Genomic DNA, 27,146 nt, shown 5'->3' on the forward strand with positions numbered 1-27,146 from the left:
GTCAGCGTCATCTGCAAGACAAGATACGTAAATTCAAACTTAGCACTTGTGATTTTATGCTTGCCTGAAGTATTCTCAAAAGTGTTCACTTGCTGTACACACTTTGTTTAAAGACTGTCTTCATCAGGCAGCCAGTATATATTGTTTTTCTTACACAGTTTCCGTAGTATTTTATTTCATGTATTAAGGCTTTTCCTGTACAGTCAACTCAATTTCTACTCTGTTTAGTCAAGTGTCACTAAGAGGAATTCCAGAATTCCAGTGGTTTTCTTCCATCCCTTCATTCTAAAAACTGTATAACCTCCTTACTTCCCTGTCACCAGTTTGATGACTTCCATCTTGCAGGAAATAATATAATGACCTGACGCTGAGGCTTGTGATCACCCTGTTTTCTGAATGAGTAAACTTTTGCAATTAACAGAGCCAACCTCCCCTAAAACCAAATTAAATTCATGCATGCAAGGAATGGTAGCTTTTCAGAGGCTGAGTTAGTTATTATCCAGCAGATTAATTCCAGTAAAATTTGCTTACATGGTACCTTTTTTAAAAAACAAAGTCAGCACTGCGTTTCTGCAAAAAATGCATTTCTATGGAGAAGTCAGGCCAAACCATATGCAATACTTCAGTAAAAGGTACATTTAACTACTATAGGTAAGGCCAAACCATTGCACACCACAAAAAGAAATACCCCAGGCTCTCAATAAAACTAACAAAATATTTTTTTTTTCATAATGGTGGATTTCATATCATGTCCATATTCCACACAAATGTGACTACACAATTATTTGTATATTTACCCAATGTTGTCTGACTATGGTAAGATACTTATCAATTAAGTACCTTTCAGAAACCATTTACACACAAACGTATTGCACTGCACTATCAGGGATGCTGCTGTTGGCAGCAATGGGCCACCTCCTTGAACCTGTAAACATCAGAGACTATTCACTAACAAGCGTGCACAACAGAAAGTAAGAACTTAAACCCCATAACACTAAGTGGTAGAGATGCTAAATTAACTTTTTAGTAGTAACATGAATAGCGTAAAGAGATTTCAGTGGGTGATTTTCTAAGATAGCTTTATACTTCATGGTAAAGTGGATTATGAGAGGTATCAGCATGAATCAAATGACACCACACAGTGAATGCGAGTAAGCCTAAGCAAAACCACTTTTTTTCACCTATCTGAAGCCACAATAAGTTATAGGACTGAAGAAAAATTAAATTAACACCACATTTTAAAAGAAATTTTTTTAAAAGACAGAAATAATACTTAAAAATAGATCTAAGTAACTTGCATCAAAACAACTGAAACATTTGTGGAAACTGTCTTTGAAGTTGGAAAAGACTAAGAAAGCTCCTGTCCTATGGTGCAGACTACACAGATGCTGGCAACGTATGAAATTCTTCCCCTCTGTAAAATTGTTTGTCATAGACTATTCATTATGCAAACATACACAATAAAGAGTACATTCTTCTTTAATCTAAGTGATTTACAGGGGAAGTTAGTACAGGGATGGAAAAAATATCAAGTCTCCATTAGAAAATTACCCGGTTAATTACATTTACCTTGTACTGAGACTTGCAGTTTTTGTTCCAGTAGGTGACTCCAATCCTTCCCCTGGCTTTGAGGATTTCTCTCTGTTCATTTGCTGGAGTATTGAGTTCAATTCACTAATAACATTAGCCTTTGGGCCTGAGAGAACTGGGCTTTTCACCTCCGTCACATCACCCCATAGCTTAGATGTCCTTTGGGGAACAACTTTAGCCATATTGGGCTGTGCACTGATCGGAGGTGGGGGTGGAGCGGGAGGAGGAATAACAAAGCTGTCTACAGTTTCTTCAATTAGCGCGTCCTTGTAAAGTGCATTGCTTTTGTTGATTATGGGCTTCATTTTTGGCTTAGGAGGTACTGGGGGTTTGTCCACCAGAAATGTTTGCCCATCTGCATAGACTGTACAAGTATCCACGTTCTCACCCCCTTCCGAGGATAAGGTAGAGATGCTGGACACCGTTGAGATAGTGCTGGTTGTCTCTAAGTGATGGTCACTACTACTTCGACTGTCTACCTCCTCAATCCCAGAGTCAGTGACGTTATCAAAGCTGTCAGGGGGTGGCAGAAAGGAGGCAGGCAAACAGTTTGAAAGACCCACTTGCTTTTTACTGTCTAAGGAATCTGTTGACTGGCTGGGGGCAAACGGTGCAGGTGAAGGCGTGCCATTTTTTCTTTGCTTAATCAAGTCTGTTAGAGCTGAACCGGGAGCTGCACGGTCATCTGGGATATCAAAGCTGTTGGCGAACTCTAGCGGGGGTGGCAGTGGCTCAGTAAAAATAAACTCTTCATCGATATCGACTGATGCTAAGGGTGGCGGAGGGATGCGGAACGGCAAGATGACAGGGTCGTCGACAGAGCTCGCTGCTACAATGGTTTTGCAGGGAGATGCCGGTGGCTCAGATGCAGCAGGCACGTTCAGCTCACTTTCTGCTTCCTCGCTCCCCTCTGGCCTCTCTGGAGGAGAGTTTTCAGAGTTTGGTTCCATTTCTGCTCTCTTTTCCTCTTCATCTTCGGGCGTATCATCTGACTTGGTTGTGTCCACGGTATGAACCATTAACAAGCCAGCTGACTTTTGCTGTGAAGTATCCACAATGTTTATCAACATGTTCTTCTTCTCCTCTGTTTTCTTTTCTTTCCCTGCATCTGTTTCATACTTGTTCTCAGTCTCCTGCCGTCTCAATGGGCCACGAGTATTTTGCCTAGTGACAGTAGCAGTAACAGGAAAAGTCGTTTCAATATTGGGTCTCAGCTTTGTATCGATGTAAAGTGGTTTATTAAGGTCAGCTTTAACGGTGTCTGGAACAGCTTTGCCTGGAATCTGCTGTGTTTGTTCTTTCATGGCTCTGTCCCTGGCAGAGAGAGCGAGGGCTAGTGGCGAGTTTGGATCTAACAGCTTTCCTGTGACGGGGTGAACATAATTATCTGAGCTGGATGTATTTGTGGACTTAGCTGCCACCGTACTGTTTTCAGTACCTTTCGTTTTGGACGAAGCATTTAATGTCCTTGAATCACTTTGATTGCTGGGTTCACTGCTATTAAAAAGATTTTCAGGCTCTCTAGGTGCGGGAATTGGAGATGGTGACATAAGCTGTCTAAAACCATCTTCACTACTAAACATTGCTTCATCGGTAAATTTTGATTGCCTCATACGTGGTGTTGGTGGTGTTAGTCCAACATCCTCGTCTCCCAGGTCTGTGGAAAGGAAGGCTGGAGAATTACGCCTTGCTTCCAGCCTCTTTTCCCTGTCCCTCACTGCTCCAGCAATGGCTGCTGCAAACGGACCGCTGACACCTAAACTATCGTCGGGGCGGAGTTGCCCAGGTTGCTCTGAAGACTGAGGATCGATTTCCATGCTGCTGCCTTGGCTGCTTTTCCCACTGCTGCTGGTGGATGGCTCTTTCACAATAATCGTCGGGATTGGAATAGAGCAGGTCTTTTCTGGACTGTCTTCAACATTGGATTGTTTCACCAGCATCCCCTTCCGCCTCGCTGGTTTGGCCGGCACATAAACTGCTTTGCTTGCAATCTTCCCAACCTCAGAATACGGGTTTTCTGGCATCTGACCCCTCTTGTTCCTGAAATTTGCCTGAGATGCAGCACTCCGACTGTACAGGTCTTCAGAGTCCAGAGAGTATCGGTCCAGTTCCCGTCTGTAATAGATCCCTTTGTCCCTTATCATTGTTCCCACATTCTCAGGCCTAACCAAAGAAATTTTTGAACCTGAATTCTGATTAAATGGAGGTTTAATAGTTCCATAGCTCCTTGATGTCAGGGATTTGGGCGAGTTGTACAGAGAAGGAGAAGGTGGTGGTGGTGAAGGAGGTAAGGACTGTGGTGGAGGTGGGATATCTTCAGAGGTGTCAGGCATTGAAAGACTTCTGGTAAACTTCAGCATAGGAGGAGCCAAAAACTGCCGTTCTTCCTCTGTTATTCCTAAAAATCAGAAAGTATATTTAAAATGCTGTCTTCCACTGGGATCCCTCATACTGTATTATTTCTGTAGCCAACTTAAAATGCCAGGGTACACTTCACATGACATGAGGCATATGCAAAATTATGAAAGAGGTCTTTCGGTTGATTCCTACCATAAGCATTCTTTCTTGTTGAACTTCCAGAGACCCAGATGCCAGAATTAAAAAGGATGCTACAGAATTTTAATGAAACTGATCAGTGATGTGTAGGCAAATGCTTTGGGTTTATGTATCATCAAGGTAGCTGTAGAGAAGCACATTTTCTTTGAAAATTATTGAACAGGGAAGACAATCTGTGCAGAAGAGTAGCTTATGCCTTATTCTAGCACTCCGTAAAAGCATATAATAATGCAACTTAGAAACCTAATGAATTTTTAAGGTGCATTTGAAACTTAGCAAAGGGACTGCAAAGATTCTATTGGGGAAAAAAATCATAATGTTTCATTTCAAAAGATGACATTCTATTATTACAAATACAGCTTTTAACATAAATAAACTGGGTAATATCGGGATCATTTAGATGCTAATTTCACATCAGCATAATGTGTTTCTGAATCAATAAACATTGCTACCAAGAACAAAGCAAGGCGAAATTTAGTCCACTCTTTTTTTTTTTTTTTTTTTGTAAAATCATCTATTGTCATAATTTGGAATGAAAAAGAGGTTAATTTTATTCCATTTGATCAATAAGGATTCCTTGGTAAACTACACACCATTACAATCGTTTTGCCTCAGTAACAAAGGAAAAAGGAATAGTGTTTTGCCCCAGGTAACGCATTGCAAAGGGCTTGTACTGGTTATGTTTTTTTTCCTTCTCACTGCCTTTCCTTGTTTGGGGGAACATTCTAAAGAGAGGAATTAAATTTAATTCAATTCTGTAATACTTGCCTACTGCCATCAAAGCAGAATGTGGAAATTATGCAATCTTACACACACAAATTTATTTTCTCATGAACTTTGTATAAAAATTAAACAGTCATTCACTGAGGTAAAGATGTTAGAGAAATATGCTTTAAGAAAGAAGTGAAGTTACTAGAAGTATGTGATTAATGCACAAGCAAACTATATATGAGAAGCATTTTACCTATCGATTTTTGTCTTCTCATTGTACCCCGAGGTATACCCAGAAAAGGACCTTGAGGACTCCCTGGTACAGTGGGCGTCATCACAGCAATACCCTGTCTCTCATACATGGACTACAAAAAAGCAAACAAAAAATCCCACAAGCATTAAAGTGTGCAAGTCTTTCTCTTACATGTCAATAACTCTTCTGTCATATCTGCTAATTCACCATTCCTTTTACTTAGAATTCTTATGGAAAATAAAAAAAACTTGGTATTATTTCAGGGAGGAGGTGAAGAGAAAGGGAGGGCTGGGCTTTACTTACATGTTCATAAAAGACAACAGCTGTAAGAGGAGTTAGCTGAAATTATTTACAAGGCAATATGTTAAGTTTCTGGCACACTTTGTGTGCTGTAATAAAAATGAAGCATGAGCAATTGCATTTTGTTTTATTCACTTCCAAAAACCTAGCAACGTGCTGCATAGCTATTAACGTTCACTCTGCATCAGGCTATATGCTCTCTTCACTTCTGAAGAACAGACCTATTCTTGGAGTCTTGCACAGACTCAAGGTGTCTTGCACAAGATTACAGTGGCAGTCAGCATCTCAGCTAGGAACTGAGGAACACTACCTGAATTGCAATGCACTCAGCTGTTCCTTCTTCCTGTAAGTCATCACAAAACTATTCATTTTCTGCCTCCTACAACAGCCTTAATTTCCTTGAATCCCAAGCTGCTTAAAAACAACAAAGTGCTTGTATCAGGACTGATGCTCTTTTGGAGGGGTGGGTAATGGAAAAATACATTTAAAATGCAATAAACCCAATTATTTTTTCACTTGCAGAGTTCTGTAAGAGCAAATTCTGCAACTGAATAATCCAATTTCAGAGTTCTGGAGTTAAAATTTTTAATATGTGTTGTAGTATTAATGTCAATCCTCAATCCTTCCCTTACAAATCATCATGTATTATTTAATCAAGATATTATATATACAATTAGGAATAATGAAAACCTGCAGTAGGAGAAACCTTCACATTAGTGGAAATTGTGTGGCTGCACTAACTCTGGTGCTGAAAGTGAAATGACGTACCTTGACTTTCAGCAAACTTTTTTAGCTCGGGTTTAGTGTTGTACTGACACCTTCAAGTTCAGAACTTACTGGCATCTCACCAGCTCAGACTACAGGCAGAACAAGTTCACATCTGTTTGAATAACACTGAGGTAGCAATGTCGTCGATGTGACAGTCTCAGAATAAATATAAGGATATAATGAGAAAAGTTTTATAGGGGTAAGTAGACTGTTCTGTTAAAAAAACATTATTAGAAACACAGAGTAGACCAAGACTTAAAGTTACAAGGTAATAAAAGTAAAATGAGTATATAAAGCAACATTTGTAAATTCATTTCTGTTGTACGCCTTGCACACTGCCAAAAGACCCCCTCCAATCAGTTTCAGAAATGAAAGCAGTACTTCATAGCTACCACTCACATTCATATCTGTAGCTGAGGGAAAACATCTACTAGAAGGCCGCTGTTTAATAGTTGCCACTCTTGAGTCCACAGTTGCATTGTCTGCAATTCTTGATGGCTTGGAAACTGGTACTATTTCATCCACCTTATCTGTAATATAAAAGTATTCAGTAAAATAAATATAATTTGTCCAAAACCTGAAAATGTCAGTATTGCAAGGTCAAAGGAAGAGATTTACTTTTCAAAAAAATGCAAAGAAAAAGTTTTTTTGGCATTTTAACAAGGCAACGCTTCAGCATCATAAGTCGTGCAAGCCGAGCACTTTTTATTGCTGCTACATAACATGCATGCTTTAGTTTTAAGCCTGCATGCATTTAATGTTTACTTAGTGTGACTCGAAAAACAATCCTCTTCTTCAAACCTTCAAAATGTGAAGGGAGAATATCTATATAGAAATGGAAAGAAGACCTTTAGAAATAATGAATCTGTACAGCACTGTTTCAAATAGAGATAAGCAGACTGTACTTAGTCATCAGAATTTCAGTGATATTTTGGACAATAACAAGTACTCCAGAAGTGCTCTTTTATGCCTATTCTCCTATAGGTAATCACATCCTGATTTACTAACACCCTTGGATTATGATTAGCATTAGAAACTGCATCATTTGTTTAAATGAAACTTTTATATGTATTTTTTATATTAATGACTGGACAGTCCAGGAATGTATTTAGTTGTGGTCAGAAACAGACCAAATAGGCAAAGTCCAAATCTGATCGAGAACTTCAACATTTGGATTTGGGATTCTGATCTACCATATGATGTGATATTAAAATACAGGAAAAACTTTAATCAAGATCTTCTGAAGCTGAGTGTTAGTTTTAGCCCCATCTTCAACTTTGGTCACAAACAAGGTTTATCAGCATTTAATACATAATGTTACTCCCTCAGACTGAAGACCTCTAAGTAATATATAATCAACTAATTATAGCCTAACAGCTCCTTTATTGCCACTTCTACTACTATGAAACTAAGGCATGGAGAAATTAAGTGACTAGCCTAAGCCAGCAGAAATAGTTTGATTTTTGAATCTGTTCTAGAACTCAAACTTGAAGCATACCAACAGGTTTCTTTACTATGCCTTTCATTGCATTTGCTTCCCTGTATCATGTTAATTTAGTGTCTTTTCCTTGGAAGTTTCACCAAAGTAAGGATTACTTATATAGCCTGTGGCATTTACGTGAGGAAAATACCTTAGCCTGGCTCCTAGGCTTCCACAATGTGAGTCAGAGCAATGTTACTTTTCAGCAATTGGATCCATCTCCCAAACGATTATTTGCTTCAGCAAGCAAGGATAGCTACTCCATTAGGATACTATCGACTTAAAAAACCCCAGGCTTTGGGTGGTCTAGAGATGGTGTTACTATGCCAAGTATCAGATTTAGGGATTTAAGTTTTACCTCTCACTGGAGAGCAGCGCACTCAGGGCCCTGGATATGGATATGGATGGGAATAAGGCAGGAGAAAAAGAGCTTTTGATCCCTCTAAACAGTAGATCTGGCTGATGCAAGGACGATAATTTAAATGGGAGGAGAAGAAGAGAGGGAAGAACTTTTAGCCTTCTGGTTAGGAAGAAGGTTGTCCTAGAAGTGGATATTTCAGTGTCACAGAGGGTCAGGGAGCAGGCAGGAAAGGAAAGGTTGAGCAGAACCAGTAAGCTGAACACTGTTGAAAACTGTCTCACAAGAGTAGTGTTGCTGTTTCTTTTCAATTGAAGTTAGCATTCAATTCTTTTCATTGGTCTGCTTTATTTTTGTGGGTTTTAAATCATCCAGTGGAAGGAGAAAAGGAAAAAAATTCTTAAAATCATCACATATATTCAAAAATAAAACAAACTTCAAGTCACATTTCATAAGACTTTGTAATACAAACTGTGAACTTCTGAAAGAAGAATGTCTGCACTTCTGCTCAGCAAAAGGCATTGGAAAGCAATGGTATAACCATGAACATTTGACCTACACAGCAAAAATACGGCTAGACTGCAGAATCATACTCAGGGGATCTATCACCAAGAGCTTCAACTGGGCAGAGATTTCCTGTTAAGTCTCTCCCACCCTTTTTATCATCCCAGAAGCCAAACAACTGGTCTTTGGGATGCAGAAAGAAGGAAGTTTTGGAAACTGAAGCACTAGGTACTCAAAATCTGTAAATAAGAAATATAAATATACCATGTAAGAACTGATCCCCTTTATTTTTAACAGACACATGTAACCATATACCCATTCAGACAACAAAAAGCTACAGGGAAAGAGTGATGAGGCTATGACAGACACTTGAAAAGCATGAAAATATTTGTTTGGGGATGAAACATACATACCCTCCAACTGCACTGATTTTGCTAGACAATACTGGAAGTCAGATCCTAATTTTGGATCTGACCAAAATATCAGTTGGTACCAATTCTTAATACCATCTACTATTTCCAGTTGGAAGAAACTTTTTTTGTGTAAGTTTATTGCAGGTTTCTTGTCTGTAGACAGGTTCTCAGTCCTTCTCACCCTATAGCTGCTCCCATTCAAGTGGTGCTTTGTGCCTTACCAAGTCTAGCTAAAGCACTTAGAAATGGGAGAGGAGAGCAGGTTAAAGCTTAAGCTGCTTTGCAAGGAACTCTTTAGGGATTCCTCGCACAGTATTTCCAATGGCAGCATTGCTACATTTGCGCAGCTTCTTCTTTTGCTCTACTGCTTTTGATGAGAAAGCAAAGGTAGAGTGGAGGTTGTCATTTGAAAACTACAACAAAAAATGTGAAGCTACAGAAGCAGCCAGCACGTGGAACGAGATAGATTCTAAATGGCAGCAGCTACATGGCGGGTCCTGCAGAATACGTCAAAATCTGAACATCTGGCCGCAACTGCACCACACTTCTGAAGTGAAAACACTATGTAAAATAAAAACATTCTCACTGTATTATCAAATGTGCTTATTAGGCCAAGAAAATTAACTGGCTGAAGTATATTTAGCTTAATTCAAACTCATCCCAAAGAAATAAGACGTAAGCATACTGGGACCAACTTTCATTTGCCTTTAACTAGGCTGCTCACATCTACAGTACCAGTGTGCAAACCATGTACGCACGAGAAACCCATGTTGCAAAGGCCGCACGTACTGGAATAATTTGTCAGGCTTACTAATCAGTTTCTCTCCCAACCTCCTTGTGATCTTAAATACTCTGCAGCACGCATTTCTTGTACCAATGAGAGGGGAATCTTACAAGCTTGTGTTGGACATTGTCTGAGGATACTTTTACAAACAGTTTTAACAAAAGAGATAGAAAAAAGCCACAGAATGGGTGCAAAAATTTGCACCTGGTGTGAGGTGTGTCAACAGTGTGGCCAAAGAAGCACACCTCCAATGGCATTCTTAAAAGGAACGCAGCGGGATGTAGGTGGAAGGGAAGAAATATTCTGTAGTGGAAAAAACCTACATTGGAGGTTGGCCATGCCAGCTGCATTTCATCATTAAACCGGTCATTTAGCAAAGTACAGCCACAAGCACGCACGCACACACACTTATAAGGGAGCAATTTGTGGCTGAATGGTTGAATAACAAAATATTATCTGCTTTATTTTGAATAAATTCAGTCTCGCAGAAAGACAGGGAAGAAGAGTCTATGGCTCAATGGACAGAGAGCGCAGCTCAACTGTAATCACAGAAGAGGATTTTTAGGCCTACAATTATTCTCTATTATTTGCCAGAGGAGGAATTCATCACTGCATTGCCATATAAACTCTTCTGAACCTTTACGAGAAGTTACAACGGCATGTTGAGAGTCAAACACAGGAGCCATGCTACACCTGTGATAATCCGTTACCACTGCTCAAGGGGCTCCTGGTAACAGCATCCTTTTGGAGAACTGTCAGGGATACCACATGTATAAGCCAGTCTGATGCCTCAGCATGCATATAGCAATTTGAGTGCCACTATATTAAATTCCCCCGAGAGAGGCAGCACCAACAGATATAAAATAATTTATTGCAAAAGTGCGTTTCCATCCGCCCTGTGGGTTACCAGTCGGACCCATGCTCTGCTCAGGGTGCCAGCCCTCAGGAATTAGATGGCCTAAAGGCACAGAAAGTAGTTGCATTTTATCAACATGTAGGTTGTCTCTGATGAAAAGCTCTTAATCACAGACATAGTAGCACAGTACCCAACAGCATGTCATGACTTTTACATTCTCAAGAGGTCTGGCTGCTAGGCAAGTTGCTTTTTTTTTTTTCTTTTTTCTTTTTCTTAAATCATTAATATCTGTGATAATTACAGGGGACAGTCTCCTCCTAATGGATTTGTTGCAGGAGATGGCTCTTATCCCCATAGAACACATTGCTTAGTGACTCCTGTTTCAAATCCCCAGACTCTCTCAGAGGAAAAATTATAATGCTGCCCATCAAACCACCAGATCCATCGTAAAAGGAACTTTGAAAATGAGAGTAAGGTGCCTAGATAGATCTGGTGGCACATCACTATACAGGCCCCAAAAGATAAATATGAGGTATGATCCTGGCAACATTACTTATTGTACGACATAGCCAAGACATGTGGATTAGCTCCACCGAGGGTCTTAGAAAGTGAGCTTGTCAGACCCACAGAGGATAAGAATGATCATGATCCGGTACAGGCTAACCCCAACACCTCAGGCTGGCATGCCAGAAACACCAGGCAAAGACTGATCGAACACAGTTTTGGAGGCGAGTATTGCCAAGACCTGTATACTTACCACCAAGTCCAGAATGCTTGCTCAGAGGGGATGGGATAATGGAGAAAGAAAACTCAAAAAACAGCTGCCTCAAGAAATGACTTGTATTTGTAAGAAAAGCAATGAATGCCTGGCACAGAGTAAAAAAATGCTCGTATGAAGTTAAAGTGAAAGAACAGAGGCAAATGTTCTTCAAATACCAGCAGCACAAATCGTTAACAGCGCAAATAAAAACTACAAAATGTTAGACTAATCTAGTCAGCCAGGATACAATGTTAGCCAATGTAGGAAATGGTTGAATTCTGCCACTGATGGCCTTATGGCTAAGAATTAAAAGGACAGGCACATTAAAAAAACCCCTAAAAATCCTATGGTGTGGTTATTTTTTCTTCCCTCCCCCTTTTGCCTGGCGTGTAGGCATGGGCAACGAGGCCCTCTCGGTTATGGCTCTCTGCAGCCGGCCACTGCGACAAGGCAGCGTGGCCTGTGGTGGTTCTCGAGAGTCGCTCGTCCCTTCAGCCCCTGGTAAGCACACAGTGGAGGATGCCACTGCGTCCTCACCAGTCCATGTTGAGGCACAAGTTAACTCAACATGGGGGGTGGCTCTTTGGGAGATGCGTGTTTCAAGGACCTGCGTCCTTGGCTGCTTGAGGAAAGCTAAAATCTCTGACAGGTAGTTATGGATGGCTCTTGTGGAGGTAGCCACAATGCCCAGCTGCAGCTCCATACGGCCCATGGACTGTGACATGAGACCCATGGACTGTGCATGCTCCCTCTTGATATTTTCCAGCAGCTGCACAATCCTACTGTTGGTTTCCATCAACAGCTTCTCTCCCTCTGTTAGCTGGGGCTGCCCTCTCCAACCCCGATCCCTAGGGACAGGCTCAACACCGCAGCGCTCTTCATTCATTTCATCATTTCCCTCCTCCTCAGGAGAGTCACTTTCAAACTGAGGAGTCCTACTGAGTGACTGATCCCCGGGAGACTGTATGTCCATGGTACACTCCGGAGTCCGCGCTGGTGTTTGAAATCCCTCAAAATCCTCCCCAACGTTGCTGTGCGTTTCAGACGAGGACAACGGCCACTGCCAGCTCTCTGTGGTCCTGGCCGGCGAGTCTTCGTCAGAGGCAGGCACCGAGGATTCCTGTTCTTCAGCCGGCGTGGACAGCGAGCTCCCTCGGTGATGGCCAGCTTGCCCCGAGGATCCAGGAACCTCCCCATCTTGTTCCCCAGTGACATCTGGCAATCAAATAGAGGAGCAACAACCACTGTATCTGAGGCCAGGCAGATGGAGGTATCTACATGCATTGGACAACACATAGAAAGAAGCCAGTTGGGAAGCCAGAGTGTATGTGTTTGGGCAAACGGAAGGGCGGACTAAAGTTTAGTGACTGCATTGGGCAGGTGGCAGTTGATGTTATTAACCACTTTTGGTATAAATGCACACTGTCCTATACCCATAACACACACAGCCATGCTGCATCCCAAGGCAGGAACTACCAATTCACCTCATCGTAACTGTGACAGGAAATGTCAGTGAACCTAGCAAAAAGCTCACCTATGCACTGCAGTGGTGTCAGTCAGAAATCCCTGGGACGAGCTCAGGGCCAAGTGTCCAATTGAGCTTCCTGGGGTGCCAGATGTGCTCCACCACTGGCTGAGGGCAGCCCTTTGTTGTTCTGAAGCACTGCTGGCTATCTTCACTTTTGTCCGACGTCTCACGTCACCCCCACCCCCAGTGCGCTCTCTCCCAAACCACTGCTACAGCGCGATGGTGGCCGTCCACAGCATTTATCCTGCGAGCAATGCCCTCCCCAACATTTGCCAGATTTTTCTCGTTCTTTCCTCCAAATGGTAGGTAACGCTATCTGAGGGCATTGCTCGCCAGGATCTCAGCATCTTCTGAAAATAAACTTCGTTTTTCCCTCCCCTGGCTACCTCTTCCCTTGCCTGAGGGCACATGGTGGAAATCTGGGTGCAAGTGCTTCCCTGTGGCTGCTTAGTGTGCAAAGAGGCATTGCTATAGACATTAATGAGGAGGATATTATGTATGTGCTTACTCAAAATCCTCCCCTACATAAAATGCACTCCCAAAGGCTAGAAATGGCTAAGTTTTTTGCACCCACAGCGATCACTGGCTCATAGTAGAGCACGATCTGCCCAGCACCATTCTTGATTACATGAGTCGGTGGCCGTAACTCTTGCCCTTCCCACGCTTCAGATACAAAACCAACTCCACTTTAGGGTTCTTTTGAGGGGATGGGACGGGATGGGACAATTTGGTCATCAGAAATTAATCTGGGGTGGTCTGACTAAAAAGTTGCAGTATGCCCAAAGAGCTCGCATTCCTTACACTCAGGCAAGGGATACCCGAGAGAAGCGCTGCTGTCTGTAGGACAGCCCTGACCAGCAGTGGCTGACTGTTGCTAGCTGGCTGGCTGCTGCTCACGTTACAGTGGTCTGAATGCCAGATCAGTTTCAGGCCTACTCGGTGGCATCCTGCTCTTGAAAAATGCTATTCTTCAAGGGTTAATTTCTGCTTTTTGAAATACTTTATATGCTGCTCTTCAGACCTCAGTTTGAAGCTGTAAGCTTATACCTGGAAAGTGTTGCTGAGGTCATATTAAACAATACTTCTGGCTCTGTTTATGAATCAGGGTTGGTTATTTTTTGTTTGATTTTTAATCTTTTTTATTTTATTTTATTTTATATGGTTTTAAATGAAAGCTCCTTCTGACAGACCCAAGGATCCCTCCTCCTATATATCAGTCTCTGTCTACCCTAATGTGGCACTCATTATTTCCACACCCAAGTGCCTCCAGTATTATACTGCTCTAAAAGGGACTCTGTGTGGCTTAACGTAATTATGACTTTTTAAATGCTACAATAATGGATATTATTTGTGCATTTGGCATATTCACTACTTCAAAGTATTCACATTCAAAGTATTCACATTCTGTGTCTGGCTGGACTGTCCAGTTGCATGTTTTATGGAAAGTGAGGATGAGATTGTATTTGTAAAAACGCATGAGCTCCTTATGAAAATGAATTTTAGGGACAAACTGTCATGCAATCGTTGGCTCTTCCACTCCATGGATATTTGAAAGGGACCGCATATCAACCTAACTGTAATAACTGCTTCTTCCTTTGCAATTATTCTCCCCCTTTGCCTAATACAGCCATAGCTGCAATCCTTCATTACCAAATCTCTCTTAACAACTATAGTGTAGGACCATGAAATTACTTCTCAGCATTTTCCTATTTGAGTACACATAAAAAAAGAACAAAAACCCAGGGGTCCTGTTTTTACCACACATAGCAAACACACATTTCAATTAAATTCTATGGAATCTGAGAAAGATAAGGGATCATATATATTCATTCTGCTAGAGACACTGGTCATACAAAATGTCTTGGTATTTCTTTTGACATGTCATCAGAAAACTCCCTGTATTTGAAAACTCCGTTTTCCTGACAAGTGTTCTAAACAGACCCCACCTAGCAACTGGTATGTAATAGAAGCAAACTCAATTAAAAGTAAAAAACTGAAGCAAAACAAATTAAGAAAGCTCCAAACCCCACATTCATTTATGAATATTTCTGTAAATAGTATCACTGAGTGTTTAGTTTGTTCAGATTCAGGGGTATCATAACACTTTTGTTATTGGTGCATGTTTACACGTTTGCCAGAGGCTTGCGAAGAAAAGTTTCTCTGACAAACACAACAAATTTTTGCAAAGTTCCTAATTCTCTATGGAATTTTACCACTTTCTATCCTCCTAATCAGTGTTTTCAGCCTTTCAGAGCTGAAAGAACAGCATCTGGCATAGGTGACCAATAACACAAATGACAGAGAGTACAAGCAAACAGTGTGTGAAAACCCCTGAGCAGAAAGTTAATTGTGGAAACTATTGGCGAATACTTATGAATAATGAATACATTCACAGGTTTTAGGATAGGTTTGTTAACTTGACTAGCCATGAAAAAGCCGTAACTGTTATTATTTGTAACAAAGTGTTCAACAACTGCCATTTCTGGAAGCTTTGTGAAGCATTGACATGGGGCATGGGAAAACCAAGGGTGTGTCACAAGCATGGCCTTACACAAGCTTTTGTTCACTACAGAGCAATCAAGGGAAAACTGTCTGAAGGTCAATGGCTGACACCACCTCGATGAATGTGTCAGTCTCTGCCCAATAAATCCATTCCTTGATGACCAAAGGTTGCCCTAAATTCAGACCAGGTCTTGGTAAGATGATTGCACCGGTGGCTAGGTTGGTGCTGTGGAAAAGGCATGCCAGTTACAGTAGGGGCACTGGAAAACTTGGCTCGGCCAGAAACTCGTTATCGGCCAGAGAAGAGGCTGACTGCTTTGGACAGCCATTGACAGTAGGATTAAAGCTGGCTGAAAGAATTAACTCAGCTACCTGCCTTTATCTCGTTGAGATAAACTGCCTTACCATTAAGACTGTCAAATCAGAACTGGCTATGGACCAAACTATGTATCAGCGTGGCTGTTAACTGGCTTTAAAAAAATCTCTCTTCTAAAATCAAGCTTTAAATACAAAGAAGCACAGCTAGCTTCCTTAGGTGTGAAGCAAAGGCAAGAGGTCAGATTCTCTGATCTTTCTAGTTCTTTCCACCTTGCACACCATTCCTACATGCAGCATTTTGCTCACAGAGATATATTTGACTTACAGGCAAAATAGGTCACTTACGGCTTTTATAGATATCTCTATATTTATACCTAGTGATATCAGCCAACAAACTGGCAGTCTCCAAAGCTGTGACTTCCTTCATGTTCCTAACCTCATGTCCCTCACTCTGACAGGGCACAACTCCCATGACTTAAGTGACAAAGTAAGGGAGTCAGAAAGGAGCAGGCATATATGCTAACAGAAATGCAAACATCGTGAAGTCAGTGACCCACTGCACTTAAACTGTGAGTACTACGCAGCTATTTCCAAAAGTCACATGGGACTTGCAGGTCTCTAAAGACTGATTTTTGTTTTCCCTCGCTGATTCTGTTGTGTTTAAAGAAAAAAAAGAGATCTGTTATTAAAGTGGTCCATATGAGAGTAACTAGTGAACCTTCATCAAAGTCCTGGCTATCTTCCTTTCCTTCCTGTTAGACAGATCCTTTTTTTCTGCAGCAAAGCCCATAGCTGGCTGCCTGGATGGGTGTTTGCACTGGGCTGGTACAGAGCTTGGTCTGATGTGGTAGATCAGCAATTGCTCCTGGTGGCCACAGGAGAACTGCTCCATCTTTTTGTGCCTGCAAGAGTGATCTGTGGTTTGCCCGATCCTGTTCTGAACGTGGTGGTTAGAAGCCAGGATTATTCCAGCCTTTAGGTTCATGAATATGTCCATCATTTTGGAGAACTGCTATACCATGCTGTCTCTTTGCACCACAACGCTCATTAGCAGTGAGAGTCCTTTAAGTTTGTTATTAGACATATTTAGGATTGCAGCAATTATTGGGTTGAAATACACAAAGAACTGAACAGTCGTTTCAGCTGCAGGGTTAGAGGACTGAGACAGAGGCCAAGAACAGAGCAGGGCTTTGCATATAGACAAACTTTAGAGACATCAGAGGTATTTCTTTAACTTTTGTTCACTGAAGAACATTTGAGATTTATGCCTGTGTTGTGCCTTACCTGCCACTTGGACTGGCAGCTGATCCCTCCCCTGAGATGTGCTGCTCTTTAAGAATCCCTCCTTTTGAAATCCCACCATTTCTGTTTCACCTCTGCTACTGGATCGTTGCCTTTTCCATTATCTTTGCTTTTCAGCTTCCCCACCAGTGGAGCTGGACGTGAGGGGTGGGGTACCGTCTTCCTGCTGACAGGTAGGTGGAGATGTTCCTTGGCCACAACAAGTGGGCCAGGAGCTCAACAACAGCGGTAACACAGTTGGGGAGCTTCCTGGGACCTGCCTCTGCTGCTCTGGACCTGGGCCTCTGCCTGTATCTGCATCATGCCTCCTGGGGTGGGTGCATTTTTCAAACTGCTTAGGTACCAAGGTGATAGATGCCTTGTAAATACCTAAGATAGATACAGACAGAAACTGTACCAGGCGCAATCAGTTATGCAAAACTTCATACAATGCCAATTGCACCTATATGCTGTAGTATCACCCACCTTTTCTAGCATCTGCAGTCAACCACAGTCAAATATTTGGCACATGTATTTTTCCTTTTGAAAAGTGATGGGAACACAGGACATTCATTCTTCCTTGCTGTCAACAGGTCTAGGCACATAGCCCTTAAAGTCAGGTACTGCATATGCACATATTTTGTTCCATCGCCTTCCCTAAATATGAGTTCGCAAGTTTAGTTTAATTTCTTTCATTAGCCTTTACAATTTGTTTCCTTGTCAATAATCTGCAAAAATCAGTTACATAAGCAGTACTAAAACTAAAGGGGTAGTCTTTACAGGTGCTTATTAAAAATGCATATTTGTTTAAACTACATAACAGTATGGCTGTGATGTTGCTTTTATCTTATGGATTAATTTTTAAAATATCTTTTATTTTCAACTAAAAGTAGCTTTTAGCATAAAGACCAAGAGTGATTATGCATGTAAGTTTAATAAAAAGCACCTAAACCAAGTAGGTGCACTTATTTACACTGTATTCCTTTTAGACTTTTGTCACTTCCTATACATATGCAAAAGACCTGGCCCTGCTTAGTTTATAAAAGAATAGCTGGGAAGTAACTCCACAAATACTTCAGGGTGAATGTCTATGGGTGGAAGGGACTACGTAAAGGACAATTTGGGCAAACAGTACATATGGGAATCTAGAAAACACTTTCAAAGAAGCAGATGAAAACATTTCTAGAACAGCTCTCCAGTACTAATGGGGTGGTAGCAGACAGATGAGAACCTACTGATTTCAAAAGAAAGCTTGATCAGACCGTAGAAGTTTATACGATAACGTTGCTTGTCATAGAAGCAACTGTACTTGATGAATAGATCTCATGTCTCTGGGGAAAAACAAGTGACTCCTATTTGAGGATGGTTAAAAATGGATCTCTGTTACATGAGCTGAGTCCACTGAAAACTAACGCCTGTCTTTTTACCTATTGAAATAGGAATAGATGTATAAAAAATCATCAAAGATGAAAAGTAGATAAAGTATAACTAGGCCTTCAGCATACTGCTAAGCATTTAAAGACTAAACTTTGCTAAAGCATTGTTTCAGAGCAAGAGTACTAAATATTAAGATTTAAATCCACAGTTGTTGTTTATGATCATATTTAGAGGAAAGAAACAAGTTCAGTCTGCAGTTATGTCATATAAATGTATAGTTAAAAATATACAGAAATAGATTTTGAGTTTTGTTCTAGGCAATTAAGCTAATCCTCATAAATCTGCCACCATGAGCACATTTTAATATGGAATTAACTTCTTCCAGCCTGCCTGCCCGCCCTGCCCCCCATCCCCCCCCGCCCCAGCATTAACTTCCAGCCTGGCCACACCCCCTCCCCCCCCCCCCCCCCCCCCCCCCCCCCCCGAACAATTTGCAGGATTGTGCTTAAATCACAATGCCAAAATCACATATTTACCATACTGCAAACAATAGGCAGAGAATATTACTTTAGCAGTTAGCATAATGAGGAAATAACAAAAGTGCTTTGCAATACAGTCAAAACCATGAGCCATTCAAAACACTTTCCTTCTATGAAAATTGAGTAAAAATACTTGTATGTTCTCTGGGATACTGTAAACTCTACAAAGTACACTAAAATCCAAAAAAGGGAAAATTATGTAAATTAAATCAGTAAAACATAAAAACTGTTTAGTGACTAAAATTAATCATTTAACATTGAGTATCTATAAATACCATTACATGATTTATGAAAACAAGTTGTATGTATTCACAATAAAGAACTATCAAAACTTTCTTGAAAGTCAGTCTTATTTGTGTTTCTATGGCTGAAAATATCTTTGCATTAGTACATATAAGTCACATTTACACATTATAATCACACCATCAAAAGTAATTTTACGGAAGGCAAAACCCAGGTATGTTGAAGTTCTTTCTATAGATACAATTTTCAAGTACCAGCTCTTTAACAGTATGTTCAATTAATGAAATAATTATACAGGCATTTAAAATGCACCTGCAATCCTGAAGCCTTACAATTCAGCCTACCTTGAAAGAGGAATGGTCATTGTCTAACAGTGGTTTCTGTTTAAGAACAAAAACAAAGCAGAGAATATAGTCAATACCCACTCCTGCCCTGCAAGCCAGGTGGAATTTAAGTGGCAATTTGATGTTCTGTTTAAGAGACAGCATTTGAAAATTTGGCCTAGTCACAAAAGAAAGACAATCAACAGAAAGAAACCAAAAAGAAAGGTGGAGGACCTAAGACACTTGCAGCCTTCTCGGTTCTTACACTTACTCTCACGCTTCCACACCGAGGGGAAAAACCAAACAAACTATGATGAATTATCTAAAAACATTTATTTTTAATTATATTAGAAATTAATTAACATGGGTATATGAACATTTGAAGAAAAAAAAAAAAGAGAAATAGCAGCAAAGGGAGTTTTGAGATGAGGGAGATAAGTCCTTCATCTCCCTGGCTCCTGAAAAAGAGAGAGAATACATTAAAAGCGCTGAAAAAGTTTTCCACTGCCCTAACTGTGCCATGTTGGAAAACACATGCAACTTTTACTGTTCCTCAAACACTCATGATTTTGAGTATGTGGTTAGATATTCAATTAATAATATCTGCGCAAGTGACACTCACATATACCAACATATTTAATTCGTCTGTTTCCAAATGCTACAAAACCCACATGTTCTTTAACACTTACAATTCCTTTTCCAACTTCTTTTATACCATTGTCTTGTTTGGCTGATGCAGAAAGGTTTTGAAAACCTTTTCAATTACTGTCCTGTAGTAGAGAAAAACAAGTGTCATGAAAGGGTGCTACACACTCAAGAATAAGCTGATAAATCCAAAATAATACTAGTGTACATGAGAACACCCACACAGAGACTCGGCTGACCTCTGCTCAGGATTCCCAGTGTTTTCAGAATGTTAGTTCAAGCTGCCCACCTGACACAAGACAAACCCTGGTTTGAGGAAGTGTTCAGTACTGAGTTACCAGTTAATTTAAGATTCTGTGCCATCAGCACATTGCCAGCTAGGTGCCAATGCTTCTTTTCAGTGGAAAACAGGGTTAGCATTGTTCTCCTAGAAATGTGCTGATTTTCAATACTTTTCTCTTACAAAGTGTTTTAAAAGCACATATGTCGTAGGCATGGTCCTCACCCTATACCTTCTTACACTGCTGCGGACTCCCTACAAGTTAAGACTACAAGTCATAAAACTTGAAACCTTGCTACAGCAACAAAAAATGGGGCCCGTATTTTTTCACACATACACTTCAGAACTTCCACCCAGAGTCACTGCTTTATGCTCATGAAAAATGACCACCTGATGACAAACTTGATCTTATTATTATATTGCTATCTCATTAGAATTTCAAATACGTAATGCAAATCAATTACTTACAAGGATACCCTTCAAGAATTCTTCATTAAGCCTGATGTCTTTTGCTCTCGTCTTCTAAAATACAGTGTCTGGTGAAGACCAGAAAACCTTCTTCCTACACAGAAGCACTGGAGATGCTGGAAACTATGAAAGGAGTCGACGCAGTGAGTGTTGTAAAAGTTGCTTTGATGGTATTTCCATTGTTTCCTGCAGACAAATCTCCATCATCAACTCCACCACAGCGAAATAAAAATATTATTTTTGAACCCAGATGTCTTTGTGAGTGGTTTCTTCAAACATAAAATAACACTGTAAGCTAATCCGCTGTTTGGCATTCATGTATATATATTTGCTCTGCAATTTCATTGTTTCAGATGCCATTAGAACGTGCCACCTTTGAAACAATGGACAACAGGAATGGGATGAAGTGTGAATGCTTATTGCAGACAGAGCTAATAATATTTCTTTTGAATGCCATCAACTGATATTTTTCCATTCAAATGCTGCTAAGACTTGATGCCAGGTAACGATGTTCTGTGTTGATATCACAGTTATTCTGTATCTGAGGTGGTATTAGCATCTAGACTCTTCAAAGGAGGAAAACCCTATGTTTGTATTTGTTACTGTAGCCCACATCACAGCTCAAAGGTCAGTATCAACACATATAGAGGGATTCTTTTATATTGATTACCATGTCAAATCAAACAAACCACCACCCCTAGCTCACAACTGACACTTGTGTGACACTGTCAAAGTAGTACTTATTGATGCAGAAGAATTATTTGTGTTGTCATCCCCATTTCACTGTGAAAATTTAGCCTGCTCTGTTCTCCATTTTGTACTTTCTTTTAGAGGATTTTTCTATTAGGTTTTTAAAATTAAACACTATCCACTTTAGCTTTCCTGAAAATCCCAAATTACTCACTAAATCAAACCCATTTCCTGGCAGTAAAAAAAGCTTAGGAGCATGAAACTTTTAAATCATGTATCTAGCTATTTACAGACGTTAATTCATGGATGTGTTCCTTAAGTATCATATAATTTTAAAACACTCCATCCACAAAAAGTTATCGATAGGTAAGTTGAAACAAAAAATGAAGGAAAAAGCCTTTAAAAACAAGGTTTTCATGAGCCACATATACTTTTTATGAACAGAGTTAAATCTATTATTTTAAAATACTAGTTTTGAAACTCTAATGATACCTATTTTCTTAGTGATGATGAAAATTATAACCAAAAATTTTTCTTTTTATGTTTTATTCTTAGAGGATTTTCAAATCTTGGTTTTAATTTGCTGCATGAATATTTTGTTTATTCTTCAGTATTAATGGGCTAGCTACGCATAACCTGGAATTATACTTTAAGTAGTGCCTCCAAAAAATTGCTGCTACAACTAACTGTTAGTTTACATGTTGCCATAACTTACTCATTCAACAATTCTTGGAAACCTACAAGTCACACACACAAAAAAATTAAAAATAATGCCTCTTCCCCCTCCCAGATGTCCCACAAAATCCAGAAAGCAGTTTCACTGTTGAAAACAAGTTCCTTCCAAACATCCATTTTGAAGTTGGATGCTATCTCTCTGAGTCAGGCAACTACTATAAGCAGAAAGTCAGTGGTCCGGATGATGTACAGTTTACATTTTAGTAATTCCTGCTATTCATAACTTCAGTAAAATGATGATACTGCCCATGCCATACTGCTGTGAACCTGAAGATTTTACTACCTATCTCTTTAGACACAAACGTTGTCTCTTCTAGCCTAAATATAAAAAAATACAACCTATGTCCTTCCCTTCTCCTATCCTCCCAATGAAGCAGAACCCCTCTCAAATGACAACCAAACCCCCCAGTCAAACAGAACCACAAAAGCCATCATTCTCATCTCAATGCCTCCCTCACCTATGACCCAGAAAACTGAATTTTTGTTAACAGAAGACCCTACAATAACAACATGAAGATTTTTTTATATGCTGCCAAAACGTATTTTTCAGAAAAATACCAGTAGCAATTGGGTTTATTCTGTCATATTCTCTGAATGGAGAACAAAAAATATTGCCAGCTGGAACCTCTGTTAGCGACCTGAAAGCAGGTCAGGAAAGAGCAGAAAAATAGAGTGGAATATAACCCAATTTTGTCTTCTTTAATGTTAAAAAGCAAAAGCTTCCCTGTTGAGAGAAGACACCGCCTACAGCCTAGCTTTCCTTTCCATGACACTGAACTTTGTCGAAAAGCAAGATGCAGACTGGTTTACCAGCTATCACCCAGGGGCTCAGGGAGGTTCGAGACTCTTCCTTGGGCTAGATGTCATGAAAACGTGTAAATGACACAGTCCCTGCTCAGGAGAGCTTACAATCTAAGAAAGCAAAATGACATACAGAAGTATGGAAAAATACAGCTAAACACAAACAAACTTTGTATACATATATATACATTAACATTTATAAACCCTACTAAAATAGCACCACTATTTCTACCTGCCCCTCTGCCTAGCCATCATTACCTAGATGATTGTTTAATAGGGATCACAGGGGAAGTGGGTCTTTAGGAGAGATTTCAAGGAGAAGGTAGTGGCCTTATGAATCAGTTCAGGGAGGGCACTCCATGCATACGGGACAGCGTGGAAGATGGTATATTGAAAACTTAAAATTGTGCGGAGCAGCATTTCTCCAGGTCAAAAGTTCAAGTGTTGTGTGCAAGATCCCTATTTCCTGAGACAGACACAGTGTGGTTATGGGAGTAACATTTGGCCATTAAAAAGACAAGCAAAATCACTAACGTAGGACTACACTGAGGATATGTTACTGGCCACATGTTCTCTGTGGCTGTCAGTTAGCACAGTAACTGTGAGGAGATGATATGGAAGGGTTTGGAAAAGAGTTGGATACAAAGAAGGAAAAAAAGGCAAGATGAAGGAAAGGAGACAAAAGGAAGAAATGTGGGGTATATTTTCAAATGTAGTCTTCTGTTTGAGTTCTTAGTGTGTTTGCAATTTATTAACTAAATAACTAAAAAACATATACAATAATTAATGTACATTTGACACCATAAAATAAACTGGACCATATGCCAACATTTACATTATGTTATTATCCTTCACTATGGAAAGGTGAGAAACAGGTTAAACAAGAGACAAAATGCTTCCCCTTACCCTTCTTCTTCCGTACTGAAGCTTGGAAACAGAAAGGGAATGAACTGTGAATCAATTCTGAAGGTAATTTTTATATGCTAAATCCTTGTCTGTCACTTTGAGCATAAACATTTTTCTTCCATCTAAGAAGTTAGTCTCTCCCTGCCAGCCTCTACTATGCATTATCTATCAAACCACAGCAGATAAACAGCTTGGCAAAAGCACAGTTTATCAGGGTTTATACTTTAAGAATTTTTTCCCCTGCAGATATTAGGGATACATGTACAATATTTTTTTCTAATTTTCTTTTTAAAAACAGTAATTGGGGCAACTTATTGATACCAGAGTTTTCAAACTATGGTAACTGGGCATTTTCAGATCTTTGCAGATTGAAGTGGAAAGGAATTGTTACCACACGTTACCTGTCATATTTTGGATTAACTCATTTGAAAGAGAACAACTGATATATCTGCTCAGTATTATGGAGAAGAGAGTAGCTAAAAACATGTCAATAAAACTGTATGTAGAGTTCAGATCCAGGCAAAGGAAGTGATTGTAAAGACTGCAAGATGTGTAATTTTTTTTAAAAATGATGATGTTTAGCTTAGCTAGGAGAAATTACAAAAATATATACTCTAGGGGAAAACAAATGGGGAATTTCTATTTATCTTTTTCTTCTATTACATAACAAGGGACATTCAATAAAATTAAAGGCATCACATTTAAAACCAATAAAAAGGAAATACATTTGTACACAGCACATAATTAGCCTGTGGAATCCTTTGCCACGAGACATTATTGACACTATGAGCTCCTTCAGTTCAGAAAAAAAAGATTACACATATATATTGATGAGAACATCCACAGTGTTCATCTGTACATACTTCCTATTTAGTTTGCACATACATGTTATGAAACAACTGCTTATTCACTAGATAGTTTAATGGATATAAAAATGTGGGTGTTCTCATAGTTCATACAGATGTCCAATATATACACATATACATATAAAGATATATAAATTATATATAAATACACACATACAATCTGTGTTTTATGTCAGAAGACAACTTTGATGACAGGGAGAATATTTTCTCTTTGGAAGCTTGTTCGGTTGTTGTGCAATTTAAGAATTCTTGTTCCTTCTGGTAACAGCCCTTTTACAGGACAAATATTGAAATAGGTACACCACAGATGTTATTTATAACAGCAGTTGTATTGTTTGCTAGGGTGGCAAATGTTCAGAGTATCACACAACTGGTTTCTACAGTCTTGCTTAGGAAGAAGACAAATTTCTGCCATGGTCTAGTATTCCTACAGCTTGTTAGGGGATATAGACTTCTGGAATGTGGTTTGGGACTATTCTTCAGAATAGTGAAGTCTTGTCACTGTAATATTTGCCCCATCTTGATAAAGATATGGATGGGAAACATGCTTAATGATTCAAATAAGTCCCATGGCTTCTAGTCACAAGAGCTGCATTGGTTTCTGCCAGCTGATGAGAACAAATAGCAGAGCAAGTACTATAACCTCAATAGGGGGTGAGAAAGCTAAAATATGATGTGTCTTCACTGCAGAAGTGCCGTTACTGAATTATAAGCTATTTTCCCCTAGAAAAGAGTGCTGTTTCTCTCTGCTTTAAGAACAGTACCTAGTATATAAGATGGAAAAGTAAGAGAAATAGAAGAATATCCTCAGTTTGAAATTGATTTGCAGAAGAGGATAATGAAGGGGGGAAAAATGGTACCCAAGTATTTCTGTCCCCTTGGGAAGGTTTGCTGATAAGCCAGCAAAGTTTTACAAGCTCTTAGCACTCCCTGAAGGGAAAACAAATCAAAATACTCAGACTCAAAAAGTGGCTCCAGAAATAATATTTGACATGTTAATCCTGGGAGAAAAATTATGGAGCATTCACAAAATGTTGAAACCTTTAGTCAAACTCCTAAACTTCCTGGCACAGAAAAATCAATTTTTCTGAGATCTGCTGCAGCTAAATAACCAGACTGATTCCGTTTGGTCCTCATTTGGTTATTATACCACAGAGAAGACAGTAACCACTTCAGCACTCCTTTGTTGTTAAGAACTCCCACTGAAGCTATGTAACTTGATTCACTAAAGGACAGATGGGGTCCATCTGCCCCAGAAAGCATTAACTTCCATGGGAAAAAAAGTGGGCACAAGGCTTTGATTCCTTTCAGTTGGCCTTCATATGAGTCCATGCCAGAAAAAACCCCCCAAAATGTCAGTATATAAATCAATGTAGGGTTACATGGAAAAATGGTTTTATTGTGAGATAGACTCTATTACTCTGCAATGAGGGATGTGGCCTGTTTTTATACCCAATTATCACTTGCTAAAACCACTGTTTTAGTGTAACAGCCATATGTAAATATGCACTGGGATTTTCTCTTTATATGGTCCATATATATTTCTCTATATATGGTCCATTCATAACATATTTATTAAACTAGCTGCAGAAATTTCACTTTTTAATGATCTAACATTAAAACCAGGAAGAAAAGAACTATTGCCTTCCTTATTTCTAGAAAATAAACAAAAATTCCTGAAGAAATAGCATATCTAGAATGTGGATGATCAAGCAAAGGAATCTATAATCATATTTCTTAAAATTAGCAAATAAAAGATTGAATGCTCATACTTTTTTACTACCAATAGTGAGAACAACTAAGTTTATATCATGCACAGAAGTCAAAGTGATATCACAATATGTGCTTTTTCAGATCAGAATCTAATGAAAACAAGTTGAAGTTGAAGCTGCTTTAACACTGTCAGCTTTTTAACAACAGCTTCTGGCAGCTTACCTTTATCCACTAATGAGAGGCCACAGAAATTTAAAATAAAACAATATTAGATGAAGTGAAAATTTAGAAAGCAAAGCTAACAAAATATGATAACGGCATTACTTTTTAGTAGATGTGCTAAACTTTGATGATGCACAAAATGTATCAACATTCTCTTGCGTAGCAGTAAAGGCACAAGTTTTAAAAAAATTATTCATGCAAATCATGCACATTTGAACTTTCCAAAGATGCAGCATTCTTAAAACCTTTTCTGTTCTATATACTGTACACAGTGCAGTTCCTTTTAGTCAATTTAACATATATATGCACACACACACATATATATATTTTTTTTACATTTCTACTATGGCAGCATGCTTGTCAAAAAACACTTTCT

At 39.6% G+C, this 27,146-nt stretch overlaps 2 protein-coding genes across 10 annotated transcripts in view; both read right to left on the minus strand.

The window, feature by feature from the left end:
• SHANK2 (SH3 and multiple ankyrin repeat domains 2) overlaps positions 1–27,146 on the minus strand; it is a 354,480-nt gene that overhangs the window by 13,603 nt on the left and 313,731 nt on the right. For 7 of the 9 annotated variants that reach the window (XM_040608429.1, XM_040608431.1, XM_040608433.1 and 4 more), the window contains 5 exons: positions 26,771–26,779; positions 23,970–23,990; positions 6,578–6,708; positions 5,111–5,222; positions 1,570–3,988 (listed from right to left, as the gene is read on the minus strand). In XM_040608429.1, the coding sequence (XP_040464363.1) occupies positions 1,570–3,988; positions 5,111–5,222; positions 6,578–6,708; positions 23,970–23,990; positions 26,771–26,779 (2,692 nt within the window). The remainder of the gene's footprint in view (positions 1–1,569; positions 3,989–5,110; positions 5,223–6,577; positions 6,709–23,969; positions 23,991–26,770; positions 26,780–27,146) is intronic. The other 2 variants (XM_040608432.1, XM_040608430.1) reach the window with 1 other exon arrangement.
• LOC121094588 lies at positions 8,372–27,125 on the minus strand. Its single transcript, XM_040608437.1, has 3 exons — positions 19,466–27,125; positions 16,966–17,619; positions 8,372–12,548 (listed from the first exon to the last, which is right to left on the minus strand). Exons 2-3 carry the CDS (start codon positions 17,042–17,044, stop codon positions 11,689–11,691), a joined length of 939 nt encoding a protein of 312 aa, XP_040464371.1. The 5' UTR covers positions 17,045–17,619; positions 19,466–27,125; the 3' UTR covers positions 8,372–11,688.

This window comes from Falco naumanni, chromosome 10 (genome assembly GCF_017639655.2).
Source record: "Falco naumanni isolate bFalNau1 chromosome 10, bFalNau1.pat, whole genome shotgun sequence".
In the NCBI taxonomy this organism is placed as follows: Eukaryota; Metazoa; Chordata; class Aves; order Falconiformes; family Falconidae; genus Falco; species Falco naumanni.